Source organism: Marmota marmota, unplaced genomic scaffold (assembly GCF_001458135.2).
Source record: "Marmota marmota marmota unplaced genomic scaffold, marMar, whole genome shotgun sequence".
Lineage (NCBI taxonomy): Eukaryota > Metazoa > Chordata > Mammalia > Rodentia > Sciuridae > Marmota > Marmota marmota.
The window spans coordinates 558,915-584,779 of NW_026000173.1; the positions used below are offsets into that span (position 1 = coordinate 558,915).

Genomic DNA, 25,865 nt, shown 5'->3' on the forward strand with positions numbered 1-25,865 from the left:
ATGAGCCTTAAGTCTGAGAGCCTAGGAATTCACGTAGACTCACGTGGACAAATCTGAGCTCCTGTGCAAGAAGTGATGTGGCTGTTATGGCACCCTGCCCAGCAGGGCTTCTGTTCCCAGTTCTGGAGAGAGGAGATCCAGAAGTACTGGGAGCTGGCTGAAGGACTTCAGCAGGAGAAGGAAGAGAACTTGCCCAGCAGCATTCAGAGCAGCCAGGGGGCACCCTTCATCACATTTTCCAAATTTGAAGAAAAGAAAACCAATAGAAAGATCAACAAGGTAACAACAGTGAAGAAATTCTTTAGTACTTGTTCCAGAGTTGGATCAAAAAGGTCAGGAAGCAAAAGCTTCCAGTCCTTCCATTAACCTGCAAACAACATTGAAACAGTGTCTAAGGAGCTCATAGAGTTTCTCAAGACCTTCCACAAAACTGAACAAGAGATCTATAAGCAGACCAAGATGTTTTGGGAAGGATGCATTACAAAAGCTATTTGGGCATTGAGGAGCAGTCAGCATGTAGTCAGGAGTTTTACCAGAGTGTAGCAGAAAGAATGCTGACTCATGGAAAAGTGCCTCCAGAAACAGTTGAGAAGATAATGGATCCAATTGAAAAGTACATCATGACTCCCTCTCTAAATATGTGTTCTGTTCAGAAGCCACTGATGATAAGAAAGACTGCACCATTCAGAAGAGGATAAGATATCACTAATAAGGATACAAAGCCTATAAAGATCTATAAGCATACCAAGATAAGCTGGTCTGCTTCACCTGGTGTAGCAAGCATATCTTCAATGCCATCAAAATCACCAACAATAAGCCTGCTTCTGCGAGTGACTTGAGCCTTCTTCTGCTTCTTGCCCAAGCTCATCTACATTGTGCTGAAGGGCAACCCCAACCCACCTGTAATCTTACATCCCTTACATCACCTGCTTCTGCAACATCAGCAAGCTGATGAGGGGGAGGACAGATAGTATTTTATCAACCTGAACTGTGCTGGGGCTTTCATTGACATATTGGATGCCCAATCTTTGAATCCAAGTCAGGAGTATTTTGATTGCTACATGTCTAGCCACACCACTCCCAGGAGGCAAGAACCCAAGAGTTGGTCTCCTGATGCTTGCTTAGGTGTGAAGCAGATGTATAAGATCTTAGACCTCCTGTCTCAATTGAATGAAAGACAGGAAAGAATCCTGAATGAAGCCACAAAACTTGAGAAAGACTTAATACATTGGACACATGGAATTACAAAGAAGTTCAATACATTGTGGAGAAATATGTACTTGATATTAAGCTTCAAAGTCAAACATTAGCAGTTATTGACTCTGAAAATGTTGAAAATGACAAAATTCCTCCACCATTGCAAACTCAGGTTTATGTACAATGATAAACATTATGTAGGTATTATTTATTTGAGCCTCCATTAGGTAATAGTACTACAGCCTGCAAGTGGGACTTAGAATATACTCAATTACTTTCAAATGTCAGAGCATTTTTAAGGTACATTTCATGGGAGTTATTTTGTATGCTTTATTTTCTTTTTCCTGGTATAAGAAGCTTAGTTAATAATAAAGAACTATTTATTTAAAAAAACACAATGAGAAATAATCTCATTCCAGTCCAAATAGCTATTATCAGTGAGAGCAAAAACTAACAAATCCTGATGAAAATGCACAGGAAATGTAAGTCATATACACTGCTGGTGGGAATATAAATTTGTATAACCATTATGGAAAAACTAAAAAAATTTCCTCAAAAAATTAAAAATAGGCTCGGGAAGATGGCGGCGAGGGGAGTGCATTACCCCCGTGTGCTGCTTCACTGTGTGGGAGTATGACAAGTCAGGACGGCTAAAGGATATCTTGTTAGGAATTTCCAGCAATAGTGGGGTGCTCCGGAACCTGGAGGAAGGATTTCCATCGCACGAGGATCGGCTACGGGGACTCAAACGCTAGAGGTTTGTCGCACGGAGGGTAACTGCTTATTCAGCAAATCGCCCCGCGGCTAGAGTCTGCAGCGCGCGCTGGGATAGAGACGCAGGGTTACAGCGCTGCAGTTTCTGCCAGCCGTGCAAGCACCGTACTCAGGGCTGAATTCTGGGTTCCAGACGGGGGAAGGAAGCGGTCCATCTCGGTTCTCCACACCGGTCAGACCACAGAGGAGGCCAGCAGCCACCATGTTGGTAAACTGACGTCACCTTCCCTGTTTTCGACTGACCGCAGCTCATTCAGCCATAGATCAGGTAATTTCAGGCTGCAATTCGCCTGCGGCTTGCAGACAGATTGCTAGGGTTCAGCGCCTGGGTGCTTCTTAGAACCTGAGCTTATCGGAGCCAACACCGAGCGCGGGGCGGCCAAGTTCCGGCTCCCGGAACCTTCCCGTGGAGCCTGCGGAGGCTGCTTCTTGGACCCTGCTCCTATCAGAGCATACAACAAGCACTAAGCAGCCAAATTCCGGCTCCCGGAGCTGAGCCCGTGGGGACTGCTTCTTGGAGCTTACACTTATAGGAGCTTACACCGAGCACGGAGCGGCCGAGTTCCGGCTCCCGGAACTTCCCTGGACCGGGGCTAGGAGCCCGCGGAAACTGCTTCTCGGTCCGGGTCCTGCTGAGGGCCGGTCAGGACTCACCCGTTGCTTTGGTTGCCCGGCAAGGGGAACGAAATGCTGCCATTCGCATAGGATACCAACATGGCAGAGATCTGATGTCAGCAGAAAGCGGCGGAGGAGAGAACTTCATCAATTCCAGCGGTGACATAAGCAGTTGGTCTCCTGGTAGGGGGGGTGAGGCACAGTCACCCGAGTCTCCTCAATTTGTCGTTGAGCCAGAGGGGAGAAGCCGGGCCGCCGCCAGCGCCCGGAGCAGGCCCAGCGGCTCGCCAGCGTGGTGACCGCGTGACCCCAATTGGAGAGGGGGCGGAGCGGAGCCGCCACCCGCACCCGCAAGGTGGGCAGACCCGCGACCCAGTGGTACATGGGCGTGGTAGGAGGGGCAGGGCAGAGCCGCCGTTCGCGCTTGCAAGGTAAACAGACCTGTGACAGCCTGGCGGGTCAGGCCCAGTGGCCTGCCAGTGTGGTACACATGTCACCCCAACTGGAGTAGGGGCAGAGCAGATCCTTCTCCCACGCCCGGATCAGGCCCTGCCGGTGTGGTGGTCACGTGACCCCAATTGGAGTGGGGGCGGAGCGGAACCGCCACCCGTGCCCGCAGGGTGAGCAGACCAGTGATCAAACTGCAGATCAGACCCAGGGGTCCGCAGGCGTGGTAGGAGGGGCAGGGCAGATCCGCCGCCCGCGCCTCCAAGGTAGGCAGACCTACAACAGACCGGCGGATCAGGCCCAGGAGCCTGCCGGCGTGGTACAAACACCACCCTAATTGGAGTAGTGGCAGAGCAGAGTCGCCGCCCGTGCCAGGAACAGGCCCAGCGTCCTGCAGGCGGGGTAGTCACGACACCCCATTTGGAGTAGGGGCAGAGTAGAACCGCCGCCCGCGTCTGCAGGGTAGGCAAACCTGCAACCGACTGGCGGATCAGGCCCGGTGGCCTGCCGGCGTGGTACACTCGTCACCCCAATTGGAGTAGGGGCAGAACAGAGCCGCCGCCAGCTCCCAGAACAGGCCCAGTGACCTGCCGGCGTGGTAGCCACGACACCCCAATTGGAATAAGGAGAGAGCAGAGCCGCCGCCCGCACCTGCAGGAAAGATACGCAAGCAGTATGAAAAGACAAGGAAAGAAAGGACCACAAGCAATGCAGGTCAACGCAACTTTAGAAGAGGTAACAGCTGCAGCAGATGGAATGTCAGATAAAGAATTCAGGATATACATGCTTCAGATGATCTGGAGTATCAAGGAAGACATTAAACAGCAAAATCAGACAATGAAAGATCACTTCGACAACGAATTACGCAAACAAATCCAGGAAGCAAAGGATCAACTATACAGGGAGATAGAGGTTATAAAAAACAAACAATCAGAAATCCTAGAAATGCAGGAAGCAATAAACCAACTTAAAAACTCAATGGAGAATACTACCAGCAGAGTAGAACACTTAGAAGATAGAACATCAGACAATGAAGACAAAGTATTTCAACTGGAAAAGAACATAGACAGCTCAGCAAGACTGTTAAGAAACCATGAGCAGAACATCCAAGAAATATGGGATAACATTAAGAGACCAAACTTAAGAGTCATTGGGATACAGGAAGGTACAGAGCTCCAAACCAAAGGAATGAGCAGTCTATTCAATGAAATAATACGAGAAAACTTCCCAGACTTGAAGAATGAGACAGAATCCCAAATCCTAGAAGCCTACAGGACGCCGAATGTGCAAAATCATAAGAGATCCACACCTAGACACATTATAATGAAGATGCCCAACATACAGAATAAGGAGAGAATTTTAAAAGCTACAAGAGAAAGGAAGCAGATTACATTTAGGGGTAAGCCAATCAGGATAACAGCTGATCTTTCAACACAGACTCTGAAAGCTAGAAGATCCTGGAATAACATATTTCAAACACTGAAAGAAAATGGGTTCCAACCAAGAATTGTGTATCCAGCGAAATTAAGCTTCAGGATGGAAGATGAAATTAAAACCTTCCACGATAAACAAAAGTTTAAAGAATTCGCAGCTAGAAAACCATCTCTTCAAAACATCCTCGCCAAAGCATTACAGGAAGAGGAAATGGAAAATAACAATGAAAACCAACAGTGGGAGGTAGGACAGTAAAGGGGGGGGAAATAATCAAAGAGGAAAACAAACCATGTTTAGTAACAGAAATAAACAAATATGGCTGGAAGAACAACCCATATCTCAATAATAACCCTAAATGTTAATGGCTTAAACTCACCAATTAAGAGACACAGGCTAGTAGAATGGATCACAAAACAAGACCCAACAATATGCTGCCTACAGGAGACGCATTTGATAGGAAAAGACATACATAGGCTGAAGGTGAAAGGTTGGGAAAAATCATATCACTCATATGGACTTCGGAAACAAGCAGGAGTGTCCATACTCATATCAAATAAAATAGATTTCAAGCCAAAGTTAATCAAAAGGGATAAAGAGGGACACTACATACTGCTTAAGGGAACCATACACCAACAAGACATAACAATCATAAATATTTATGCCCCAAACAATGGTGCAGCTATGTTCGTCAAACAAACTCTTCTCAAGTTCAAGAGTCTAATAGACCACCATACCATAATCATGGGAGACTTCAACACACCTCTCTCGCCACTGGACAGATCTTCCAAACAAAAGTTGAATAAGGAAACTATAGAACTCAATAACACTATTAATAACCTAGACCTAATTGACATATATAGAGTATACCACCCAACATCAAGCAGTTACACTTTTTTCTCAGCAGCACATGGATCCTTCTCAAAAATAGATCATATATTATGTCACAGGGCAACTCTTAGACAATATAAAGGAGTAGAGATAATACCATGCATCTTATCTGATCATAATGGAATGAAACTGAAAATCAACGATAAAAGAAGGAAGGAAAAAGCATACATCACTTGGAGAATGAACAATAGGTTACTGAATGATCAATGGGTTATAGAAGACATCAAGGAGGAAATTAAAAAATTCTTAGAGATAAATGAAAACACAGACACAACATATCGGAATCTATGGGACACATTGAAAGCAGTTCTAAGAGGAAAATTCATTGCTTGGAGTTCATTCCTTAAAAAAAGAAAAAACCAACAAATAAATGATCTCATACTTCATCTCAAAATCCTTGAAAAAGAAGAGCAAAACAACAGCAAAAGAAGTAGAAGGCAAGAAATAATTAAAATCAGAGCTGAAATTAATGAAATCGAAACAAAAGAAACAATTGAAAAAATTGACAAAACTAAAAGTTGGTTCTTTGAAAAAATAAACAAAATCGACAGACCCTTAGCGATGCTAGCGAAGAGAAGAAGAGAGAGAACTCAAATTACTAGCATACGGGATGAAAAAGGCAATATCACAACAGACACTTCAGAAATACAGAAGATAATCAAAAACTATTTTGAATCCTTATACTCCAATAAATTAGAAGATAGTGAAGGCATAGATAAATTTCTTAAGTCATATGATCTGCCCAGATTGAGTCAGGAGGATATAGACAACCTAAACAGACCAATATCAATTGAGGAAATAGAAGAAACCATCAAAAGACTACCAACTAAGAAAAGCCCAGGACCGGATGGGTATACAGCAGAGTTTTACAAAACCTTTAAAGAGGAACTAATACCAATACTTTTCAAGCTACTTCAGGAAATAGAAAAAGAGGGAGAACTTCCAAATTCATTCTACGAGGCCAACATCACCCTGATACCTAAACCAGACAAAGACACTTCAAAGAAAGAAAACTACAGACCAATATCTCTAATGAACCTAGATGCAAAAATCCTCAATAAAATTCTGGCGAATCGGATACAAAAACATATCAAAAAAATTGTACACCATGATCAAGTAGGATTCATCCCTGGGATGCAAGGCTGGTTCAATATACGGAAATCAATAAATGTTATTCACCACATCAATAGACTTAAAAATAAGAACCATATGATCATCTCGATAGATGCGGAAAAAGCATTCGACAAAGTACAGCATCCCTTTATGTTCAAAACTCTAGAAAAACTAGGGATAACAGGAACATACCTCAATATTGTAAAAGCAATCTATGCTAAGCCTCAGGCTAGCATCATTCTGAATGGAGAAAAACTGAAGGCATTCCCTCTAAAATCTGGAACAAGACAGGGATGCCCTCTCTCTCCACTTCTGTTCAACATAGTTCTCGAAACACTGGCCAGAGCAATTAGACAGACGAAAGAAATTAAAGGCATCAAAATAGGAAAAGAAGAACTTAAATTATCACTATTTGCAGATGATATGATTCTATACCTAGCAGACCCAAAAGGCTCTACAAAGAAACTATTAGAGCTAATAAATGAATTCAGCAAAGTGGCAGGATATAAAATCAACACGCATAAATCAAAGGCATTCCTGTATATCAGCGACAAATCCTCTGAAATGGAAATGAGGACAACCACTCCATTCACAATATCTTCAAAAAAAATAAAATACTTGGGAATCAACCTAACAAAAGAGGTGAAAGACTTATACAATGAAAACTACAGAACCCTAAAGAGAGAAATAGAAGAAGATCTTAGAAGATGGAAAAATATACCCTGTTCATGGATAGGCAGAACTAACATCATCAAAATGGCGATATTACCAAAAGTTCTCTATAGGTTTAATGCAATGCCAATCAAAATCCCAACGGCATTTCTTGTAGAAATAGAGAAAGCAATCATGAAATTCATATGGAAAAATAAAAGACCCAGAATAGCAAAAACAATGCTAAGCAGGAAGTGTGAATCAGGCGGTATAGCGATACCAGACTTCAAACTATACTACAGAGCAATAGTAACAAAAACAGCATGGTACTGGTACCAAAACAGGCGGGTGGACCAATGGTACAGAATAGAGGACACAGAAACCAATCCACAAAACTACAACTATCTTATATTTGATAAAGGGGCTAAAAGCATGCAATGGAGGAAGGATAGCATCTTCAACAAATGGTGCTGGGAAAACTGGAAATCCATATGCAACAAAATGAAACTGAATCCCTTTCTCTCGCCATGCACAAAAGTTAATTCAAAATGGATCAAGGAGCTTGATATCAAATCAGAGACACGCCGTCTGATAGAAGAAAAAGTTGGCTACGATCTACATACTGTGGGGTCGGGCTCCAAATTCCTCAATAGGACACCCATAGCACAAAAGTTAATAACTAGAATCAACAAATGGGACTTACTCAAACTAAAAAGTTTTTTCTCAGCAAAAGAAACAATAAGAGAGGTAAATAGGGAGCCTACACCCTGGGAACAAATCTTTACTCCTCACACTTCAGATAGAGCCCTAATATCCAGAGTATACAAAGAACTCAAAAAATTAGACAATAAGAGAACAAACAACCCAATCAACAAATGGGCCAAGGACCTGAACAGACACTTCTCAGAGGAGGACATACAGTCAATCAACAAGTACATGAAAAAATGCTCACCATCTCTAGCTGTCAGAGAAATGCAAATCAAAACCACCCTAAGATACCATCTCACTCCAGTAAGATTGGCAGCCATTATGAAGTCAAACAACAACAAGTGCTGGCGAGGATGTGGGGAAAAGGGTACACTTGTACATTGCTGGTGGGACTGCAAATTGGTGCAGCCAATTTGGAAAGCAGTATGGAGATTTCTTGGAAAGCTGGGAATGGAGCCACCATTTGACCCAGCTATTCCCCTTCTTGGTCTATTCCCTAAAGACCTAAAAAGAGCATGCTACAGGGACACTGCTACATCGATGTTCATAGCAGCACAATTCACAATAGCAAGACTGTGGAACCAACCTAGATGCCCTTCAATAGACGAATGGATAAAAAAAATGTGGCATTTATACACAATGGAGTATTACTCTGCATTAAAAAATGACAAAATCATAGAATTTACAGGGAAATGGATGGCATTAGAGCAGATTATGCTAAGTGAAGCTAGCCAATCCCTAAAAAACAAATGCCAAATGTCTTCTTTGATATAAGGAGAGTAACTAAGAACAGAGTAGGGACGAAGAGCAGGAGAAGAAGATTAACATTTAACAGGGATGAGAGGTGGGAGGGAAAGGGAGAGAGAAGGGAAATTGCATGGTAATGGAAGGAGACCCTCAGGGTTATACAGTGGAGGGGGTAGAGAGAGAGGAGGGGAGGGGAGGGGAGAGGTGGGGAGGGGGGAGGGTGGAGGATGGGAAAGGCAGCGGAGCACAACAGACACTAGGATGGCAATTTGTAAATCAATGGATGTGTAACTGATGTGATTCTGCAATCTGTGTATGGGGTGAAGGTGGGAGTTCATAACCCACTTGAATCAAAGTGTGGAATATGATATGTCAAGAAATTTGTAATGTTTTGAACAACCCACAATAAAAAATTTTAAAAAAAAATTAAAAATAAACTCACCATATGATCCAACTATCTCATTTTGGGTACATATTTTGAAAACTGCAATTGCCATAAATTAGATACATTCACTCTTTATTTATTGCTGCACTACTCACAATAGCCAAAATATAAAATCAGATAAGTTGTCCATCGACAGATAAATGGATAAAGAAAATATAGCATATATACATATTTGAATATTATTCTCTAGTATGAAAAATGAGATTTTTGTCATATGTAGCAATGAGAATGAAACTGGTAAATATTCAGTAAAATAAGTCAGGTGCAGAAAGACAAATACTGCATACTGTCCCTCAGTTGGTAGCTAAAAAGTTGATCTCATTGAAGTAAATAATATACTCATTACCAGTGGCTGAAAAAGAGGTTTGAAAAGCAGTGGAAAAACAACAGTTCACAGCAATGAACTGAGTATTTTCAAATAGCCAGTAGAGAGGATTTTAAATTCTGGAGAGGAATGAAAATTTTAAAAGATGTGTACTGAAATACTTGGGGGCAAGTTGCCATATATAAAACATACTCTCAGATGGTGCAACAAATACTATTTGTGTAAATGGTCAAAACGTTAACAATTCTCAGATATAGATGTGGAGTATGTGGAAGTTAATTATACATTCATTCAACTGCTGTTTGAAACTACTCATGATCAAAAGCTGAGGGTAAAAACGCAGTCTCTATGCATAGGTTTGGATAGAGTGAAAATATTATGTGACCTATAATAGGAAAAAGACTCCAAACAAACAATTTAATTCAAAAATTTGTCTATATCTGAAATACCTCTGCAAATTTGAAAAAAGGCAAATTCAAAACCACTTCAAAGAATTACTCCCACAAGCCAACTAGATTGAGATTACTTAGGAGGAAAACTACCTCTAAAAACACACTCATGAATAAAAAAATTTTTAAAACACACGAAAAGAAACTTTACTACCAACAGAAAATCCACAAACACAAGTGAGAGAAAATGAAAATGACAGTAACATTGGTGAAGTTAAATTTTTTAAGAGAAACAAGATGCAGAGCAGACCAGGGCAACAACCATCAACTCCTCTGCAGCCTGGAATCAAAGCAGGGAAAGAACAACTGGCCAGAGAGGTGGGTGGCAGAGCAAATACTCGAAAACTCAACATTGTACAACTTAATACTTGGGCAACTGGAATTAGATTGTTAGATCAAAAAATAAGGAAATACTTCCTTTACCCAGAGCTGACTATGGTATGGCCAGGGGAAGGAACAGAGGCAGAAAAGCACAGGCAAACTCACTTCCTTAACAACAGTTACAAAAAAAAAAAGCAAACAGAGTTTAAAAAGCTTAGAAGTAGCAAAGACAATCAAGGACATTGCACAATTCAACTTAAATTGTTGGCAGAAAATGGTGCTGGGAAGGACAACCGTTTTGTGGAAACCACGCCTAGACTTAGAAGAAATTAACTCTATAGAGCTTCTCCCCATCTACAATTAAATGAAAACACAGGGAATGCCACAGAAGTGGGTTGTCCCAGTAATCCATATACAAGGACCTTGTAGATGGTTCACAGTTGGCAGGGGGTTGCCAAAACCCCTTCCCCTCACCATAGTCCAGGGGCATGAGGTGCAGCTTACCTGGGATTCTAATGGACTGAGACATCTGAAGCTATGAGCCCTGAATAAATCTTTCCTGCTTTAACACTGATCTTGTTGGGTCTCTTGGTCACAGCAGTGACAAAACTGACTAAAACAGATGTTGTTCATAAAAATGGTTCTCCATAGATTTTTTTAAACATGCATAATACTCAAATTAGATATAAATATCTTAATACCTTCAAAATATTGAAATATTCAAATACTATAAGTGAAGCTTATCACAATTGTCTCCCAATGTAAGCTTTAACTGTTAAAACTTGGTTGTAATATCAATTACTCTTATGTTTCTTTTATCTCTCATTCCCTTTAATTTGTCTTTATCAATTACTAAACATTATTGGGAGCCAGAGGAAAGAAATACAATTCCTATTGTAAAGAGATAAGGTCTATTAGACATGCATGTGAATAAATAATTTCAGTACAATGGGAGAGGCACAATATCACACTATGGTCAATGCAGTGGTGGCAAAATAGAGAATTGACTGTTTCCACTTAAGTTTATCAGGAAAAGTTCTATAGTAGAAGAAGAAGGACCTATGCAAAAATTCTGGAGCACAGAAAGGAGATTTTCTGCAACACTGACAAAGCATATGAGGAGTACTGAAGTCATGTAGTTATTTGAGGCAGAAAGACCAGAGGGTGCAAAGGCACTGAAATAATGCAGCATATGACTGCATCTGAATGTCTGGAATATAGGATGAACATGGAGAGTCCCTCTTTTTGTAATGAAGGCACAGAAGTAGGCCACAATCGGGTCATTAGTTTTTATCTTTTATACTAACATAGTGGCACTTTGGGTACAGTAGGAAGTTTTATTTACCCTCCCTATGTCTGTGTTCCTCAACTGTAAGACACATAAAACCATATTACCTCCCTTGGAGGTTTCTGTGAAGATTAAATGAGACAATTCATACAAAGTATTTAGCTAGTGTCTAACAAATAACCACTGCTCAAAAAAATATAGGATGAGGAGGCAGTTAGTTTTCAGTTTCATTTTTGTTGTTTGTAGGAGATTTTGGTTGTTTTGGGGTTTTTTTTCCTTTCATTTTGTTCTCAAATTTTTTAAATTTTTCCACATTTGTATTAGTGTATGACAGTTGTACATAATGGTGGGATTTGGAAACAAATTTTGTTCCAAAATCTTTGGAAACAGGTACAGTCTCAGACTCCAAAGATGAAGTGCCTACACAGAGTCTTTATTTCTTTTTCCTTTTAAACACTTCCATTCTTCAGGAAGTCTAATAGTTCCTACAGTTGTTGCTAGAGGGAGCAGTTTCCCAAGTATTAAGTTGTTCAATGTTGAGTTTTCAAGTATTTGCTCTGCCACCTCTAGTGGTCCCAAGCAATCATATAGCCAGATGAAACAGCCACACAAGAGTGCTCCAATGACATTTCTTTCCAACTCCAAGGGCAGAGGAAAAACATACCTAAGAACAGAGAAAATAATGAACAGAAAACAAAAACATCAATAGTAGATCTATAGTGCACTATTTTGTTTAATTGATAACATGATATTATCACTAGATTAACAGGGCAAAATATGAGATCATTATGGACCATTATTTTACTGCAGGCAATACATGTATATTACACCTCTTTAAAAAAATGTGTGCCTTCGAAATCCTATGTTTTTCAAAATGGGAATAAAATGATAATTTTTGAAATAAATACCAGACCACAAAACTACTGTGAAAATCATCACAAGCCTATACATCCCCACGTTTAAGAATCCAAGAGTATGTATAATACTAATTTAATCTTTCTTTCTCAAAAGAATATGTGATTAATGAGGAGCTCCTGGGTATAAGTTGTAGATTCACAAACCTATATATTTTCTTCAGGCACAATTAAGAAACAATAAAAGACGTGGTTGTTAGGAGTTTACAGAAGAAAAAGAATCATGAGCAAAGTATGATGCAGTATAAGCCAGTAATAGATCACATGAAACTATAAAGTATTAAATTTACCATAAGTGTATTACATTATACTTAATGCTTCTTCCCCAGGCCCAACAGTTAATGTTTCAGAGTAAAATCTATCTTTATCTCTGGTTACCTGGCCTGCACATCTTGACTGACTCAGGAACAATAAAATGAGATTTTCTGCACTATGACAAAAGCATACAAGAAACAGTCGAGTAATATCACTAGGAGCAACTGACAAGAAAATGAGTAAAAGAAGGGAAATAAACATTCAACTGGATGACTTATAGTCCCTATGCAGAGATATCACTAATTCAAAAAGTACTGTGTGAACATCTGCAAGCTAGAAAGTTGTATGGGAAGTAATGAAAGTAAATTAAAAACTTGGTTATTGTGTTCAAAGAGCTAACAAATTTGGAAGGAGAATTTCAACATTGTTCTAAACAAAATGATGGAGGGCACCTTTCAGATGGGAAGGATAGGTGGATGCTTCTTGGAGTAGTATTTGAGCTAGCCTTATACAATAGGAAGGATTTTGACAGGCAGGTAAGGGAAGATGTTTTAGGTGGAGGGAATTTTAGCCAGCATTCAATACTTCTGGTGTTTGAAGAATGACTGACACACCAGTTTATTGGAACATATTGTAACCAAAGGAAAACCAAAAAGTTGAGGATAGACAATACATTGAACTTCAATCTGCAAGCAAAGAATAATATGGGGAAGAGTGAAGAATAAAGAAACATGAGCAGAGCTTTCTTTCAGAAAGATTATTGTGCTGGCAACATGTAAGTTAATTTGAAAAGAAGAGAACTATGGGAAAGCAGACTACATAGAATAGAGCAAGTGAGACATATTACAGGCTTACATTCCAACAGTGAAGGGAGACATCAAATACAACTGAGGGAATTTACCTAGAAAAGTGATTGTCCACATTTTCCCCAAAACAAAAAGTCTGAGAGTTAAAATACACTTCTATCAAATGCGCTTTCCTCAGAATCTCTGTCATGACAAGAGAAAACATGATCCGGGAAGTCACCTCTTCCCCAATGTCTTACTTCAGGTTTGGCTGCTATAAGGGAATCCCACAGACTGGAAATTTATGAATAGCAGTATATTTGGCTCATGGTACTGGAGGATGGGAAGTCCTAGGGCCTTTTATGAGGGCCTTTGTGCTATGTCATCTCATCACAGAAGGCAAAGTACAAGAGAGAAGAAAGGCAAGAAAGCAAGTGCTGTTTTTTAATTCGATACAGGGTCTAAGTTGCTTAAGGCCTCAAATGCGTAACCCTGCTGGTTCAGTGTCCCGAGTCACTGAGGTTACATGTGTGTGCCACCACACCTGGCCTATTAGTTCTTTCATTAAATTTTTATTATGAGCAGTAGTGGGGTTCATTGTGTCATCTGTGGATATGCACATTACATAATTTGCTCCAATACTTTCCCCAATACTTCCCTTTTCCCTCTCCTCCTCCCTTCCCCTGTTCACTTTCCACTACTGTTCTGCTCTTCCTATATTCAGCCATAAAATAATGTAACTGTCTCATTTGATGGTCAGTGGGTAGGAATGGAGGGCATCATACTAAGTGAAATAAATAATATTTACTCAATAGTTCAAAGTTTTTCTGATATAAGGAAGCTGGAGAGGGGAAAAAGTGAATTTTAAAAGTAGAATGGAAGAATATCACAAAAATAGAAGAGAGATCTAGAACAAAGGCAGAGAATCAAGGATAAGGAAAGAACGAAGAGAAAGGGGAAGAACAGGGAAATAAAATTACCAAATTATGCTATACGCACGTATGAAAATTTTTAATCCTCCCTCCTTAGATAAAGGGAAGCCTGAAATTGTTTAAATTCAGAATCAGGTTTCATGTCACTACTCAAGGACTTTCATATTCTACCTCAATATTTTGCAGGTTGTAGGATATAGATTATGTAGATTTTTTTTCTTTATTAACATCAAAAACATTACCACAGGGGCTGGGTATGTGGCTCAAGCAGTAGCGCGCTCGCCTGGCATGTGTGCGGCCCAGGTTCGATCCTCAGCACCACATACAAACAAAGATGTTGTCTCCACCGAGAACTAAAAAATAAATATTAAAAAAATTCTCTCTCTCTCTCTCTCTCTCTCTCTCTCTCTCTCTCTCTCTAAAAAACAAAAATACCACATACTTAAGAAAGCAGCCTGAATATATGGAAATCTATTATGGATATAATACGCAAATCTATTATGGACATATGGACATTGAACTCACAATATTGTGTTATAAAAAGAAATATACATTTGTTTTCATCCTCAGGTCTTGGCACAGAGTTTCTTACACCTTAAAACTTTCTCAGCCATAAGGGTAATAAAAGCATCATTTTTATAATATTTGGGTTTTTCTCCCCAAATTCCCAAAATAGGTTTGGAACAATAAAGATAAGAGTAGACAGTTTTTTTATTCATAACATGCCCCTTTCAGCCATGCCTGACCTTATGCCAATTATGTGACTCTTGATGGTCCTAAGGATAGTTCCAGAATGGGAGGTACTTGCTAGAGGAACCAGTCATGTGAGTAAACAGTGAAACATTCAATCCCACCCAGGGAGGGAAAAGGACTGGAAACCAAGTGCCATCACCAATAGCCAATGACTTAATTAAACAGAGTTCCATAACTGGACCTGCTTAAAAAGTGGACTTGAACTCAGCAGAGCACTTGTAATGAAGTCATACCTGTAGCACATGATTAAACAGACTTTGAGAAACAGGATAGAAACCCAGAAAGTTTCTCCCACAGTCACTTTGAGATAAAATAAATCATAGGGTGAGATGGAGGAAGTGGTTATAAATGTTGCCATTTTTTCCAGTTCCCCTTAGAGATGAAGAAATAAAGTTGATGATCAGGTCATCTGACTGTGAAGGAAGCGAAAACATTCTGCTCAGCTCTGTTTAGGACAAGCAAGCTAAAGAGCTCTTGACTTCCTTACCCTTCCCCAATTAACCTTCCCTAATGTTGTTCTCCAAGACATGGGTACAGGCAATGATTTTCCAGGTAGGACCAAAAGCTGGATATTTCCCAAAAGCATGGGAAACAAAAGCAACCCTGACACTTGGATTATATCAAGCTAAAAAGCTTCTACACAGCAAAGGAAAAATCAACAGAGTGAGGAGATGACCTACACAAAGGGAGAAAATCTTTGCCACCTATTCATCTCACAGATGCTTGGTATCTGAACTATAGAAGAAAATAAAAGAACACTTAACAACAAAAAACCAGTCATCCAAATAAAAATGGGTATATGATCAAAGTACACACTTTTTCAAAAGAAAAATGCAAATGACCAATAAATGTATTTTAAAATGCTCAATATTATTAGCCATCAAGGAAATGCAAACCAAAACTGAAAGGAGATACAATCTCACCCCATTTAGAATGACTATTATTAAAGCAACAAAAATTAACAAATGCTGGTGAGACCAAGAAAGGGAAGTCTTATATGCTGATGGTTGAAATGTAAATTGGTATGGCCACTGTGAAAAACAATATGGATATTCCTCAGAAAACTACACATGGAACTATCATAGGATCAATCAACATTACTCCAAGTATATATCCAAAGGAAAGGAAGTCAGCATACAAAAGAGCCAGTTACACTGACTGAATGCATATCTAAGACATGGAATCAGCCTAGGTTACCCATTAACCAACAGATGGAATGAAGAAAATATGGTATATACACAATAGAATATTATTCACTCATTAAAAAGAAAGATGTCTGGGCTGGGGTTGTGGCTCAGTGGTAAAGCGCTTGCCTAGCATGCATGAAACACTGGGTTCGATCCTCAGAACCACATAAAAATAAAATAAAGATATTGTGTACACCTATAACTAAAAAATAAATATTAAAAAAAGAAAGATGTTCTGTCATTTGCAGCCAAAAAAAAATGGAACTAGAGGAAATAATGGCAAGCAAAATACACCAGACAAGGAAGAAAGTATCTTATTTTCTCTCCTATTAAAAAAAAAAGTATGTGAAAAGGTTAGCTTGAACATAAAATTGTAATTACTAGCAACTGGAAAGTCTGCTGGGGTGGAGAGGGTGGAAGAGGAGGGATGGATATGATCAGTGCAGGCTGATCATATGGGTTTAAGAAAATATCACAGTGAATCTTATTAATAGGCCTAATTAAAGTGTTCATTAAAATTGATATTTTTGAAGAAAATTTAGAATTAAAGGATAAAATAACTGGAAGTATTCAATAGCTGATTTAAAAAAAAAAAAATAGGCTATGAAACCCAGATAAACCAAGACACCTGAAAGCATAATGAAGACCTTGCAGACACAGTTGCTAAGTTTGAAGGTTCCAGGCCCTGTGCCCTTTGAATATAACCAGTCCTGACATTGACCTGACCTCCCTTAGAGGGTTCTCTCAAGCAGAGGATTGTGAGGGCAACAGCAGCCCAATGTAGAGCCAGAGCCCCAAAGCACAGTTCTGGCCCTGTTCTTGGAGAAAGAGGCTGGTCTCTAGGAAGAGGTATGGGAATACTGCTGCAGGGTACATCCTTGCAACAGAAACCATCTTGCAGGTGGCCAAGTTCCTGCAGCAGCTGCAGCAGTAAACCCTGGGCCTGGGTTCAGAAGGTGTGAACAGGAGAAATGAATGCATATCCCCGAGGTTGCTGCACCAAGGCCAGCCTGAAGCACTTCAGTGAAGCTGAGGATCTGTACTTGCCACATGCCCAGCTTTTGCATTCTGCACCTTCCCCATAAGCAGCAAGAACCCAGAGCTTAGAGACGGAGGGCTGTGACAGCACCTCTCTACACACAGCATCACAATTCTTCCACTTCCTTGAACAATGACTGTGTGACCCAACTTAATGGATCCACCTCTTGGTGAGAATCCAGGCAGAACATAAAACCAAGAATGATGATCCGGAGCCAAATTTGTTTGCAAATGGGGAATTGCTCCCAAAGCCCTGCTGCCTGCCAGAGCAAGTTGCAGTTTATTTGGCAGGGAATGCATGACCTGGTTGAGAGAAGACATCATCACAACATGAGTGGGGACTTTCCTGCACAAGGAAGTCTGACAACATGCTACTTTATACTTTGCGTGTTATGGAAATGAGCCTTCAGTTTTTCCCTGCATGGAGATTTTAATATTACAATGAACTGAAGTCCCACTATCTGTCACTAATGCATGCTACTTTAAGACAGATTGGGTAATGCTACTTCTGAAAAACAATTTTTAGAGGATTTGTTATAAAAACAGCTTTATGAATTTGGGAGATTGTATACATCTAGTGTTCTCAGGTTTCTACTGGGAAGTCAGCAACATCTTCACTTGTCAGGCTGCCCCTCAGCTAACATCTGCAGCAGAGCTCAGATCTGGAAAGCAGACACTACTCTGTGCCCTTGATTACAATGCATCAATAAAAATATGCTAGAAAAAAATTTTTTTAATGACTGAGGTTTTAGCTCAATGGTAGATCTCTTGCCTAGTATGTGTGAGGCACAGGGTTCAATCCTCAGTACCACATAACGGTAAATAAGATAAAAGTATTGTGTCCATCTACAACTAAAAAAAAATATTTTTAATTAAAAAAAGGATTTTGTCTGCTATTACATGAAGAACTAATAAATGTTTTAGGAGTCAGATATGTTTAACTTGATTTAAACACTACACTATGCATACACATGTTTAAACATTACATAGTACTCCATAATATGCACAATTTAATGATTTATGTATCATTTAAACATAAATTGAATTTAAATTTTTAAAGTGAAAATTTCTGATGGTGGAATGTGATAGACATAATCATCCAAAGTACATGTATGAAGACCTGAATTGGTGTCAACATACAACCAGAGATAGGAAAAACTGTACCACATACATGTAATAAGGATTGTAATGCATTCCCGTCATTTATTTTAAAAAAATCAAAATTAAAAAAAACAGAAAATTTCTACTTATTTCATCTTTTATGGAACTTGTGATTGTGGCTTTAGGGAGCCAATAAATAATACCCCTCTCTTCCCTTGTCCCTACCCAAATAGATACATGTATATGACATGCGTCTATTATTGACAAAAGCTAGAATGTAGGATTGGCTTAAATTTCCAAACTTGATAAATTTTCAAACATTTTGCCCTGTATGAAATTTACCCAGACAGTGTTGGACAACTCTTTGCCACTCCTGCAGAGACACTCAGTTTCTATTTCAATCAGTACTTATTAAGTGAATACTTGGGGCCAGATACTGTTATGTCTGAGGATTCAACAGTGAACAAATCAAAGTCACTGCACTCAAGGAGTTTACATTGTAATTGATAGGGAGAAAACATTTTAAAAATTAGACACCACAGCACACATATTAACGGACAAGATTCACAACCTGTCAATTCCAAATGCTGGCAAGGAAATGTAACAATAGGAACACTTTGATTCATGGCTGGTCAAATGCAAAATGATAGCCACTTTGGAAGAGAGTTCTCAGTATAGTCTTAACACCCAAGTCAACAAGAGTGTTCCTAGGTGTTAACAAAAATGAACAGAAAACATGTCCACACAAAACCCCCCACAAGAGGCCAAATAAAACTTCATTCATAAGTGTCAAACATTTTTGCAATCAACATGTTTAGCCCGCGACCCGCGCCGCCTTCATGAAAGAAGGTTCCAGATGTGAGAAACCACTAGGGAGTTTTCAATTAGAGACATGACTCTAATTACCTTTAAACCAGCTCCAGGAAAACTCCTCCTAGCTCCAGCCTCCAGCCACCTATTGTGGTAGCAAGATTTACTGAAGAGGCTAGGGAGACAGAGAGAACATGCCAGAGAGTGGACTTTTATTGGGGAACAAAAAATTCTAGGGAAAATCCCATCCAATGAAGATTAAGGGGGGCAGCATCCCAAGGTCAGGGGCGACAATTGGGTCTTCAGGGTAGTGGCCAAACACACCTCTGCACAGACAAACCCTCAGACCTGGAGAAGGGTGGGGAAAGCTCTGACACAGCTGTGCCTAAGCGCCTCTCGCCCAGCCAGAGAGGTAACTCAAATCACGTGCGAGGATGGACTCCCACAAACATGTACTTCAATGGATGAATAAACTGTGGTAGAGTATTTTCTGCAATAAAAAGAAATATCAACAGGCCATAAAATAAAATGGAGGAATCTTAAATGCACATCATTAACAGTAAGAGGACTTCAGAAAAAAATCAGTGTAGAATCCAAATTACGACAATCTGTAAAAGACAAAAGCATAACAGTAAATACAAGGAGTTGTCAGGAAGAAAAGGATAGTAACCGAAACAGAGAAATTTTAGGGCACTAATACTATTCTTTATAATACTGTGGTGTGAATACATTCCATTCCTGAGCACATTTCTAAGAAAAAAAATTCAGAGTTACACAGAAAGCCATGTAAAAGAAGAAGCTTTATTCATAATAGATAAGATATTAAAAATAATTCAAAGCTTACCCAACAGCAATTCAGATAAATAGATCATGCTAGAGAACATGTTACAATGAAACACAACTCCATAAAAAATTGAATCTACCAATGAAAAAATACAAAAAACTTAGGAGAATCCTACAAACATATTGAGATAAGGAAAGTAAAAAGAAAAAACAAACTTTGTTATCTGCTTTATATGGAATTTGAAAAGCAGTAATCAGAACATTGCATTCATACTGTTAGGACAGGGAGCATTGGGAAATGCTAGAAATCTTTATTGTAGATAATCATGGTGGTTACAGGTTTGCATACACTTGACAAAATCTTGGAACTATACTCAGAAAGTGTGTGCCTTGTACTTATGAAAACTATACCTCAATAAAATCTAGTCACTAAAAGTAATGTATTTTCTTAATCCATCAGGATTCAATCTGACAAATAATTAGAAATTTATTAGCCTTCACAATAAAACCTCATAGTAGGCTATGCTGTGAAAATAGTCCATTTAGTGACCCACAAAGAACTTAAATAACCAAATTCTTCCCATGGCTTGACTCTGCCATCCATGGTGTTTCTATCAATTGAAGACTACTTCCCCTCATGGTAACAGTATGACTGTCAGTTGTGAACAGGACCTTTCATGTTCATTAAGAGAGGGAGATTCACTCCCTGATTCCTCTGAGAAGAGGAAGAAGCAATTTCTTAGCAGGACTAACAATTCATGCTATTCCTAAACCAATCACTAGTATGATTGTGTTGTTGACTTGGATTAATCCATATTGACTCACAGCATCCCAAGTCACATGAGCTTCAAGAAGGAAAGTGTGACGTTAAATAATATTGAGATATTATTTTTGAGGGAGAGAAGGGATGAATAGACAGCAAACATGAACCACAATCCTCAAAGCTGGTTCCTCATTTTAAAAATTCCATTTACAACATTTTTAACTACTCCAAAGCATTTCATCCAAAATTTTATTACACAATATTTCATCAAAAGTTTACACTGAACAATTGCTTTAATACAGCTGAACTGTGCCTCATTATTTCTTCTGTCCTTGAATCATTGAACTCATTCCCAACAAGTGTGCACTACTGATGATTTCCATGTAGGAAAAGAAAGGACTTCTAATCTGTTTTAGTCACCTTTTTTGCAACTGTGACCAAAATACATGAAAAAAAGTATTTTAGAAGAGAAAATTTTCATCTGGGGCTCATGCTTTCAAAGGTCTCAGTCCATAGATGGCCAGCTCCCATTGCTCTGGGCCTGAAGTGAAATAGACCATCAGAGCAGAAAGGTGTAGAGGAGAACAGTGGCTCAGGAACATGCCCACCAGGAAGCAGAGAGGGAGAAAAAAAAACAGAATCCTTCCACCATAACCAAATACCCACCTCAAAGGTACACTCTCAGTAACTCACCTCTTTCAGCCACACCCTACATGCCTACACTTAAAATTTATTTAGTCCCTATCAGGGGATTAATGCACTGATTGGGTGAAGGCTCTCATATCCCATCATGTCAACTCCAAACTTTCTTTCATTGTCACACACATAAACTTTTGGGAGATACCTCATATCTAATCTTTAACATAATCCATGTTTCATTATTAAAATCATCTGAATAAAATTTACATCCAAAGGGATCTACAGGGTTGTCAGTTGTAGCAAATCTCCGCCTTCAGAAAATTCAGCCAGCTTCAACATTATCATTTCTACAAACTGATAGATGCTTGAAAGTAAAAGTATTCTCCCCAGTACTGAACATTCTACCCAAAATCTTAGTGGCTTAAAACCATAACTGCTGTATTACTTCTTACAATCCTTTTCAGTAATTAGCACTTAGTAGGATGGTTTCTGATTCTATATCACTCTTTAAACACAAACCTCACATAAAACCTGTTCACACACATTGATGTAAAGATGCTCTAGAGACACATAAGTAAAAGACACTGAAACACACTCATACAACAAAAGGTAGAGTGAAGAGAAGAGTTCCAGCACTAGCTAGACACAGGATAAAATATTTCATTCCTGTTCAATTACTCTCTTTACCTAGGCAGTCAAAGGCATTTTGAGTAAAATGTATCTTTTGAAAATTCTGTACCATCATTATGGTACAGAAATAATATGGAGTAAATTCATTGTACATTAAGTAAAAGTCCCCCACAATTATTGTATTAGGAACTCTGTAGGAAGCAAACTGATGAATTCCATATGCAACACTAACATTTCCTCAAAAGTGGAATAGTTGACCACATACCTAAAAGTCTATGGAATGTCTTTCATAAAGAAGAACTTATGAGCTAGCTCTAGAATAATGAATGCTAATCCAAACACATGTCCATTAAAAGTGTTGATTCATATGTAGATCTTCATCATTTCACAAACTGATCATTGATGATCTTTACAAAGTATATCACTCCAGCCCCATTGCAATGATGGAAGACGATGATTTACTGTAACACAATGCTCTTCACTATGACTTGGCTCACCTAGATGCCAGAATCTGAAACAGAGAAAAAGGATGAAGTGATTCTTCCAAGACTGCTTTTAAAGGGGATAAAGTTAGTTATGGGGTCAGAAGCTGTGGTGGAATTTTGTGGAATTCAGGGTCAGATATGCCCACACCAACCCTTCCCAATTCTCATGCAGTTTCTCCTCCACCCACACTTCTGGCATTTATTTTGAAAATGGTGCCCTCATCACTCACATTTTCTCATACCTTATTGCACTAAACACTGGGCCATGGGCTCTACTCTAAACATAGGACCTGTTGCCAGGAGACTGTCAATCCATGGGCCTTTCTTATATGATGAAGAGAAGTCACCATGGTCCCATGTGTCAATATATCCTTTTTTCCACATTTTAATGGGATGATTTTGAAATCTGAAGAACTCGTAAAATCTCTAGATCTTCTACGTATTCCTATTTTCTAGGTCAAATAATTTAATTTTTTAGATTCTCAGTTTGCCCATCTAAAAACTGGACCATAGTAACAGCACTATATATTTCACAAAGAAGATATAAGGATCAAAGGTGGGAGTATACTAATGTATTTAAATGTCTTTAAAGATTACATAAATATGAGATATTGTAATCGTATCAAAGAAAGAATTTTTGCTTTATGAGAAATATTAAATCATGATAATCCATAATGATCTTTAAAAAGATGAATTTTTATTACAGAGAATCAATAGAGTTTTTAAAAGCAAAGTAGAATCCACCTGGTTCTAAAGAATATTGTTGGGTGACCTTAGCTGAACTATCTATACTCTCCAAACTCAATTTCCTCAGTTCTATAATAGGAAAAATAATGTGTGCCTCCTAGGGTTCTGTGATAATTTCATGAGGTAATAAAATTGATTAACTATGTGTGCAACAGGACAAGAGTGAACTTTTTAAATTTCAGAACTGATGCTGGAACACTCTAAACTTCCTGCATGACCCAGGACCCAGGATTCCTTTATCTAATTCTGTACTCACGTGGCACTTTGGTTGTATGGGGTCTGATTAACCCATTGCCAGTGTCCTTGACCCTCTGGATCTGATAGCCCCATAAAATAAGCAGGGTTTTTATCCATATTCTGAGTCAGGAAATCCTAAAAGAAAAGGAAAAGAAAAGAAGTCATAGACTTTAGATACTCAGCTTGAACTGAGGTTGGTTTTTTTTTTTTTTTCAATTTGCCAAATCATGCTAGGTACTGGTGTTAATAAAACAGAATGAACTCCACTCTCATGTGTAAATAAAATTCACCAATAAAAATATTTTTAAAGAATTTTGGTGATTTATTTCTTCATTCTTGTTTGAATTGTAAAATCTATCAGGTAACATGATAATTTGATACATATACACAGTGTATAATGATAAAATTGGTAGAGTTAACATTTCCATCTTCTTTACATATTTTTAAAGATTTTACTAACAACTAATAATTATACTTATTTAAAGGTACAATGTGATTTTTCAACTGAACTCTTTATGGTCATACAGAAATTAAAACAAAAGGAGATGGTTCAGGAATGACCAGATGGGGAGGGGACCTCAGAACTGTAGATCTTTGAGCACAACAGGATTAAAGATATAATCTGTGATTTTATTTTTATCTTAATTTTATTAAATATGGAAGCAATTCTTACCTACAATCATAATGAACTCTCATCTCAAATTCAACTTCCCTCTTTTCTTCACTGAGAAAATATTCTTCAAGGTTGCACATGAGAAAATTCTTAAGAAATTAATCAATTTACTTTCATTATATCATGGATTTTTTTTTTCCTTTTGGTACCCAAAATTGAACCCAGGAGTGCTTAACCAATGAGCCACATCCCTACCATTTCTTTTTTTTAATATTTATTTTTTATTTTTATATGGTTCTCAGGATTGAACCCAGGGCCTCACACATGCTAAGCGAGCACTCTACCATTGAGCCAGAACCCCAGTCCCCAAGCACAATTCCCTATATTTCAGTTAGGGACAGGGTCTTGATAAATTGCCTAGCAAGCTACATTGTGGAGGATTGCTTTGAACTTGAGATCCTCCTGCCTCAGCCTCCCAAGCCCATGGGATTACAAGCATGTACCACAACAACCAGCATTTCATAAATTCTTAAAATTTCATTCTGATTGCTGATTGTGAGTCTCTTGATTTAACTTTGCCCATTGAAGTTAATTCTCCTTTCTGTTAAGAAGTTGATCATTCAGAAAACAGTTATATATTGAAATAACCAACTTCTATTTTAGGCAGAAACATTTTCATCCTTTCACTAAACCCCCAGGTCTTAAGTGTTGAATGCCACAATATCCCTGGGGGTAGGTTAGTTACACTGAAGAAGATACAAGGTGTGGAATGGGAAGGTTGAGGGAGCCTTTCCTGTCTTTCTTCTGGAAAGTCTTCTGCCACAGCATCAATATCCCTTCTTAGCAAAGACAAGTACAAAAGTCAGACAGGTTCATGACTCCATTGTGCCTTAGAAAGTACCTGCTCTTCCTTGCTGTTGATCACCACCAGGTGAGCCTCCATTCTAGAGCAGTTCTCCTGTCTCTCCTTCCAAGATTTTGCATCAGTAGAAAAAAAGTAGCAACTGGAACTAAATGACTTCCAATTCTGCGGGCAACAGCTCCAGACTTTTCCTTTGTAGGCAAGAAGGGCAAGTATGTGTGTTATATGAAAGTGCTTTTTAAATGCTTCTATTATTAAATTTACATACCAAGAGAAACAGCATGAAAGCTGCAGATCCCATATTCACTCAGATATAACAAGGAGACCTCTTTCCTCAGGTGCCAAGGAGCCAAGTTGCTTCAAGCAGGCAATAATGTGTCAAGACCCCTTCACCTGCTGAACTGGTATCAGGAAAACAAAAAAACAAACAACCAAAAAAAAGCAGCTAAAATATTAATGTTTAAATAAAACCTAAACCCCAAAATCTCAAAATAGAAATATCCAGGTTTCAACAAAAAAAAAAAATAATCATATCAAGGACCAGGACGTTCTCAATTTTAGTAAAAAAATTATAATCAATAGCTGCAAAAAAAAAAAAAACAAGAAACAAAAATGTTACAATTATCTGACAAAGATTTTAAAGCAACAATGATAAAAAATGCTTCAACAAGAAGATACAAACAATCTTGAAACAAAGGAAAAGCCCTAAGTAACTTAGAGAAGCCCTGTGTCAAATTTAAAAAAAATAAAACAAAAGAAGGGGGGGAGATGGAATGTGGCTCAGGGGTTTGGCAGCCCAAAGTTCAACCTCTGGTACCCAACACAAACCACATTCCACCAAAGGAATGCTGACTCATACTGGCAATGAGTGGGTGGGGGAGAGCATAGGAGTAATGAAGGAACTTTAGTTAGGACAAAGGGGGGGGGGG

General features: G+C 38.9%; 1 protein-coding gene and 1 pseudogene across 1 annotated transcript in view; one reads left to right on the forward strand and one right to left on the reverse strand.

The window, feature by feature from the left end:
- LOC107159898 lies at positions 1 to 1,384 on the forward strand (annotated as a pseudogene).
- Positions 1,385 to 19,959: 18,575 nt separating this feature from the next.
- Positions 19,960 to 25,865, reverse strand: part of LOC125611942 (C-type lectin domain family 4 member A-like) — a 17,568-nt gene continuing 11,662 nt past the window's right edge. The window contains exons 3-4 of the mRNA XM_048787836.1: positions 24,976 to 25,127; positions 19,960 to 22,503 (exon numbers count right to left, since the gene is read on the reverse strand). Of these exons, the coding sequence (XP_048643793.1) occupies positions 22,486 to 22,503; positions 24,976 to 25,127 (170 nt within the window). The 3' untranslated portion in view covers positions 19,960 to 22,485. The remainder of the gene's footprint in view (positions 22,504 to 24,975; positions 25,128 to 25,865) is intronic.